Source organism: Syzygium oleosum, unplaced genomic scaffold, assembly GCF_021117445.2.
Source record: "Syzygium oleosum isolate NSW1041296 unplaced genomic scaffold, Sole_v2.1 Sole_v2.17, whole genome shotgun sequence".
NCBI classification, from domain to species: domain Eukaryota; kingdom Viridiplantae; phylum Streptophyta; class Magnoliopsida; order Myrtales; family Myrtaceae; genus Syzygium; species Syzygium oleosum.
Genome location: NW_026607501.1, coordinates 8162064 through 8169583, shown reverse-complemented (window position 1 = coordinate 8169583; position 7520 = coordinate 8162064). Strand labels below are relative to the sequence as shown.

Below are 7520 nucleotides of genomic sequence, written 5' to 3'. Positions count from 1 at the left end.
ACATATGTTTTGAACCATGTTGCAAATTGTTCCTGGCACAAACGGTCAAACTCATTTGGTGGTAGTCCATACATTGCATTTCGGAAATTCCTAGTAACAAATACCATTTATGTATTAGCAACGGTTTGACACACATGACGTATACGTACAAATGTACACTTACTCGAAGTATGGCTCAACTTCTGGACAGTTCAATAGAATATATGTATGGGCTGCCAGCTTTTCTTCGCCTGTTAAGTGACGAAACTTACATGTGCCGCTAAGTCAACCCAAATAATTGAAAATAGAGAATGATTTGCAATTGGGATAAATGGGACCCTCGTAATTTCTTCCAGCTCTCCGCCTCTTGCATTGCACATGCGGCTCAAAATAGTATGATGCAAATGTTGTCACTTCTTCCACAATATATGCATTACAAATTGAAGCTTCGACACATGCCTTATTCTTCACTTTTTTCTTTAAATGATACAAGAACCTAGTTGCAGTAGAAAAAAGTTTATCGTAACATAATATGTAATGAAGTAATTTCACATTTAATTTAAAAAAAATTTACCTCTCAAATGGATACATCCATCGAAATTGGACGGGACCTGCAACTTTGGCCTCATAAGGCAAGTGAACTAAAAGATGCTCCATTGAATCGAAGAACGATGGAGGAAATATCCTTTCTAAGTTGCAAAGAATAATTGGAATATCTCTCTCTAGTTTCTCCATGTGTGATGATTTCAACGTTGTTGAGCAAATATCATGCAGGAAATTACTTAACTCTGTAATGGCGCCCCATACAAAGTTTGGTAGAACTTCCTTGAAGGCTATCGGAATTAGTCTTTCCATAAATATGTGACAATCATGACTCTTCATACCTGTCAACTTGCATTCATTCATATCAACGCATCTGCCGAGATTAGAAGCATATCCATCAGGAAATCGCACCGATTTCAACCATTGACAAACGACCCGTCTCTGCTCCTTGTCCAATGTATAAACTGCTTTGGGTTTCGGTCCCCTGCTGCTTTCATCCGCATCTAGTGTTGGTCAATCGCAAATATCCCTCATATCTTTTCTTGTGTTCAAGTTGTCCTTTGTTTTTCCAGTGACATCCATCACGGTATTTATGACATTGTCGAAAACGTTCTTCTCTATGTGCATGACGTCAAGATTATGATGAATAAGATGGGAATTCCAATATGGTAGATCCCAAAATAAACTGCGTTTAGTCCACTTATGTGTACATCCGTACGCAAAAGTTGTGCCGTGAGGGTTTTGAACAACAGTTGAAAACTCTTGCACGCGTTCCCAAATTTGATACCCGGTCAACCTCAATGGTGGATGTGTTCTTTCGATCCTATTCTTGATGAACTCCTTTTTATTCCTTCTGAATGTATGATTAAACAGCAAAAATTGCCTGTGACAATCAAAATAGCGGGCCTTCTTACCATGTTTTAATCTAAAAGCCTTCGATCTCTCCATACAAATCGGACATCCTAAGATCCCAGCTGTACTCCATCCAGATAACATTCCATAAGCATGGAAGTCATTTATCGTCCAAAGAAGCGCAGCCTTCATTATAAATGTTTGGTCGGTAGAAACGTCATACGTAGGGACACCTTCAACCCATAGCCGTTGTAACTCTTCAATCAATGGTTACATATAAATATCTATGCCCTTTTTCGGATTTTGCGGGCCAGGCACAATCAATGTCAAAAACATATAAGGTATCTTCATGCACATACCGGGTGGAAGATTATACGGAGTTAAGATAACTGGCCAACATGAATAACTTTTTCCTGATTTCCCAAATGGGGCAAATCCATCAGCACACAGACCTAACCTGATGTTTCGAGGCTCTAGCGCAAACTCGGGGTATGTTCTATCAAAATGTTGGTATGCCTCTGCATCTGAAGGATAACACATTAGATCCTCTTCTGTTTCATGATTTGCATGCCAAGTCATGTATTCAGCAGTGGCTTGCAACGCATAAAGCCTTTGCAACCTGGGGATTAAGGGTAAATAAAACATTTGCTTGCATGGTCTACGCTTCTGATTACGACCCTGCCTCCTGTTAATCTTGTACATAGGTTGGTTACAGAATTTGCAAGATTCTGCATATTCATCATCTCTCCAATATAACATACAACCCATAGCACATACATCAATCCGTACAACTGGAAGACCTAAGTTATCCACCAACTTTTTCATATCGTAAAAGTCATTTGGCATGATGTTATCACGAGGCATTGTTTCCCGCATTACTTCAACAAAAGAGTTGAAGCAATCCACAGACACATTATGCTCTGCCTTGATATTTAACAGTCTTGCTATCACTGATACCTTCGTGTGGTTGTCACAACCTGCCCATAAAGGTTCATCTGCCTTTTCCAACATTTCCCGGAAATTATTACATTGAGAAGTTCCGTCACACACATTCTCATCACAACCTGTAACTCCTATCTCTTCTAATTCTGCTGCATGACTAGTTCCCACTTGTTCAGGTGCAGGAGTGAAACTAGTACTTGTATGATTCAATTCTGAATCCAAGTTATGACCGGCTTCATCAAACACCATCCCCTGATATGGGTTTAATTGTTCGAAATAGCTACATTCTTCCCTAACTGAAAATTGATCGCTTCTTCGATATCCGTCATCATATATAAATGGTTCACCATGGCTAGTCCAATTATAATAGTTCGGAGTAAACCCAAATCTACAAAGATGTTCTCTAATTTTATCAATGTCTAGAAATTTTCCATTACTGCACTTTTTACATGGACACCTTAACTTGTTTCTATCCATGAACTCATATTTACTACTAGCAAAATTCAAAAATAGTTCCAACCCGATACGAAACTCATTAGTCAATCCTCGCCGTCCAGGTAAGTTCTTATTATACATCCAACCCCTGTCTCTTTGTATTGTGTCTGTATAAAAATAAAAAAAATTATCCTAAATTATTCAACATATCATATATATTGTTTTAATATTGTTAATTAAAACCATAAAATGCACAAAATTACAATTATGTTGTTTACGAAACAATTACTTTAAACTTGAAAAATTTGGAAAATTTACCATGTCAAGAAGACTTACCAAGTATTTGACCGAAATCTTTGTAGTAGAAATTGGACAATTTGATGAGAATTGCAACGTTCAATTGGATTGCGAGACTTTCGAAAGGACACGTACCTAAAATAAAAAATAATTACATAAGATTCGTCTATTAAATACATTTTATTTATTCCTTTTTTTTTCTTTTCCTTTTTTTTCACTTTCTTCTTAGCCGGGCCGGCGACCGACGGGGTCGCCGGCCATGGCGAGCTCGGCCCTCGCCAGTCCCGGGGAGGGCCAGCCTCGCCACCGGCGAGCTCACCTAGAACTCTCATAGATATGGGCAAATTTCCAACAAATTTTGCAACGATTTTCTATTATGCCGAACAATAACGTGTTATTCAATTCGTTCCAAAATTCGTGGGAAATTTCCCACCAATTTTGCTACGAAATGTGTACAAATCAAAATTACTGAATCGGTCTTTTGAATTCGTTGCAAAATTCGTTGCAAATTTTCCAACGAATTTTGAAACGAATTTATATTAACCGGAACAAGAAGGTGTTTTTTGACTTATTTGCAAAAATGATGGGAAATTTCTCACGAATTTTGCAACGACAGTAGTACACAACAAAATTAATATACCGAATATTGACATTCATTGGAAATTTTCAATGAATTTTGCAACAAATTTCAAATATGCCTAAAAATAATGCGTTCTTGAAATTCGTTGCAAAATTCATTGAAAATTTCCAACAAATTTTACAACGAATTACAAATATACGGAAAAATAAGGTTTAATGGAAATTCGTTGCAAAATTTGTTGGAAATTTCCAACGAATTTTGCAACGAATTTCGAATAAGCCTAAAAATAATGTGTCCTTGAATTTGTTGGAAAATTCGTTGGAAATTTCCAACGAATTTTGCAACGAATTTCAAATATAAAGAAAAATAAGGTTTAATGGAAATTCGTTGGAAATTTCCAACAAATTTTGCAATGAATTTCGAATATGCCTAAAATAATGTGATCTTCCAATTCGTTGGAAAATTCGTTGGAAATTTCCAATGAATTTTCCAACGAATTTTCAAATATACGGAAAAAAGGTTTAATGGAAATTCGTTGGAAATTTCCAACAAATTTTCCAACGAACTTTTAATATGCCTAAAATTAATGTGTTCTTTTAATTTGTTGGAAAATTCGTTGGAAATTTCCAACGAATTTTCCAACGAACTTTGAATATGTCTAAAAATAATGTGTTCTTTGAATTCGTTGGAAAATTCGTTGGAAATTTCCAACGAATTTTCCAACGAATTTCAAATATGTGGAAAAATAGATTTAATGGAAATTCGTTGCAAAATTCGTTGGAAATTTCGTTGGAAATTTCCAACGAATTCAAAGAACTATCGACATTTTTGAAATTCGTTGCAAAATTAGTTGGAAAATTCCAACGAATTTTCCAACGAATTTGGACTACACAGGACAACAAAGTGGTTTTTAATTCGTTGGAAATTTCCAACGAATTTTGCAACGAAATTAGAACACAACTAAATTAATGCACCAAAAATTGCACACAACTAAATTAAACTTAAAAAAATTTGCGCAAATTACCATGTCAAGAAGACTTACCAAGTATTGATAATTTGATGAGAATCGCAGCGTTCAATTGGATTGGGAGACCTTCGAATGGACACGCATCTAAAGCCGCCACAGGCTCGCCCTCAACTCCCAGTCGGAGCTGCTGGACTCGGTCCCGGCGCTGTTCGCGCGGTTCGATGCGATTAGTCGGATCTTGAGATACTTGCCGCGGTTAGCAAGGCAGAAGGCGAGGGCGGCGACTGCGAGAAGGACGGCGAGGTGGACGGCGAAGAGGACGATGAGAAAGAGAGTTTGTTTAGCCAACAATATTCGGTGCACATGAAATGTTTGTTGCCGAACATATAAATATGTTTTTCTATTTTCGTTGCAAAATTCGTTGGAGATTTCCAACGAATTTTGCAACGAATTTAAAATTTCCAACGAATTTTGCAACAAATTTTAAATTTCCAACAAATTTCACAATTATAATTGCACCAAGCTATTTTCGTTGGAAAATTTGTCGGAAATTTCCGACGAATTTTCCAACGAAATCCAAAAATAATTGCACATAAAACCAATTTTTGTTGGAAAATTCGTTGCAAATTCCAACGAATTTTCCAACGAATCTAGTACAAACAAAAATTATTGAAAGGAATATCGAAATTCGTTGCAAAATTCGTCGGTAATTTTCCAACGAATTTTGCAACAAATTTTAAATTTCAAACGAATTTCACATTCTGGCCAATAATTGCACTGAGTTAGTTCGTTGGGAAATTCGTCGGAAATTTCCGACGAATTTTCCAATGAAATTGAAAAAATTGACCCGAAAACTTATTTCGTTGGAAAATTCGTTGGAAATTCCAACGAATTTTCCAACGAAGTTTGTACAAACAAAAATTATTGTGCCGAATATCAAAATTCGTTGCAAAATTCGTCGGTAATTTCCAACGAATTTTGCAACAAATTTCAATGAAACGGAACTATGGTGTTTAACATTTCGTTGCAAAATACGTTGGAAATTTACAACGAATTTTGCAACGAAATTGGTACATAAATAATTTAATGTAACCAAAATTTAAGTTCGTTGCTAAATTTTTTGTAAATTTCCAACAAATTTTGCAACAAATTTTAAATTTCCAACGAATTTCACATTTCTGCCCAGTAATTGCGCTGAGTAGTTTCGTTGGAAAATTTGTCGGAAATTTGTGACGAATTTCCCAACGAAATTGAAAAATAATTGAACCGAAAACCCATTTCGTTGGAAAATTTGTTGGAAATTCCAACGAATTTTCCAACGAAGTTAGTACAAACAAAAATTATTGTACCGAATATCGAAATTTGTTGCAAAATTCGTCGGTAATTTCCAACGAATTTTGCAACAAATTTACAATATTCCGAACAATTATTCATCTTTTTGAATTCGTTGGAAATTTCGTTGGTACTTTGCAACGAATTTTGCAACACCAACGAATTTTCCAACGAATTTTCCAGTATGGCGAACAATTTCTTTTTGAATTCGTTGGAAAATTCGTTGGATATTTCCAACGAATTTTGCAAGGAAAAATGTTTTAGTCGCAAATTTCCAATTTTGCACGAAAATATTTGTCGCTAATTTCCGACGAATTTTGCGACAAAATTTCTCGTCGCTAATTTCTGACGAATTTTGCGACAAACGCTAATTTCCGACGAATTTTGCGACAAAAAATTTCTCGTCGCTAATTTCCGACGAATTTTCCGACGAATAGTTTTTCGTCGCTAATTTCCGACGAATTTTCCAACGAAAATTATTTCCTCGCTAATTTCCGATGAATTTTCCAACGAAAAATTTTTCGTCGTTAATTTCCGACGAATTTTTAAATTCGTTGGAAAAGTTGTCGCAAATTTCCAACGAAAATTTTTTCGTCGCAAATTTTCGTGGCAAAAAACCGGTTTTTTTGTAGTGATAGTTAGACAAAGGAGACCTATAGTTAGGAAAGTTAGGTTTTGTTGGAATTTGTGATCCAATTGCTAGAATAGTGTAGCGTGTAGAAATATGTCAGAATACCTAAAACTCTGGTCTTGGGAGGTAGGTAAAGTTTATGGTTCTAGCTTAGTTTGGGCGAAATTACCAAAAAAGTCATAGACCTATTACACTTATGCAGTTCAGTTTCAAACCTTTCAATTGTACTAATTAAGTCATAAACCTTTTGACAATTTGCCAATTGAGTCTTAAATATTTTAATTGTGTCAATTCAGTCATAAACCATTTGACGATTTATCAATTTAGTTCTTTCGATCAGTTTTAGCTAGAAAAGGCTGATGTGGTTAATTTTTTTCATTTTTTAAGTTTTTTATTATTTTTCTTTTCATTTTTTTCTTTTCCAAATCTCGGCTTGCGAGGGCCGCGACGCCCCAGTCCAAACTAATCATGGGTTGCCGGCCCTCGCTTGTGGCCGGTGAGGATCAACCAGCGACTTGCAAGCCCTCGTCGGCCAAGAGTTGGAAAAAAAAAGCAAAAGAACAAAAAAATTGGAAAAAAGTTTACAAAAATGCAATACGTCAACATCGGCCGCGCCGTGTAGGATAGTTGGCGCTGACTAGACCGTAACGTTAGCGTTCTCCAGTCAAAATTGGCCGAAATGACTAAATCGTCAAATCGTCAAAATGTTTAAAACAAAATTGACATAACTTTTTTGTAATTCTCCCTCAAATTTATATGGACAGCTATTGTTTTAAGTTCTTTTATAGAAAGTCGACAATGTGATCAAGAGAAGTCCAACCTCAAGATAGAAAGGCAAATCAGCGTAACTTCTTAAGATTTGATAGTTAGACAAAGGAGACCTATAGTTAGGAAAGTTAGGTTTTGTTGGAATTTTTGATCCAATTTCTAGAATAGTGTAGCATGCAGAAATATGTTAGAAT

The 7520-nt window shown here is 35.9% G+C and overlaps 1 protein-coding gene across 1 annotated transcript; it reads right to left on the bottom strand.

Moving 5' to 3' along the window:
• Positions 1 to 298: 298 nt before the first annotated feature.
• On the bottom strand, positions 299 to 2889 carry LOC130140296 (uncharacterized). The gene is made up of 3 exons (XM_056319326.1): positions 864 to 2889; positions 554 to 590; positions 299 to 475 (listed from the first exon to the last, which is right to left on the bottom strand). Exon 1 carries the CDS (start codon positions 2791 to 2793, stop codon positions 1645 to 1647), a length of 1149 nt encoding a protein of 382 aa, XP_056175301.1. The 5' UTR covers positions 2794 to 2889; the 3' UTR covers positions 299 to 475; positions 554 to 590; positions 864 to 1644.
• Between the last annotated feature and the right edge of the window lie 4631 nt (positions 2890 to 7520).

Coding starts and splice junctions, on each gene's coding strand:
- LOC130140296 (XM_056319326.1), bottom strand. CDS start 2,793: ATGGATAGAAACAAGTTAAGGTGTCCATGTAAAAAGTGCAGTAATGGA.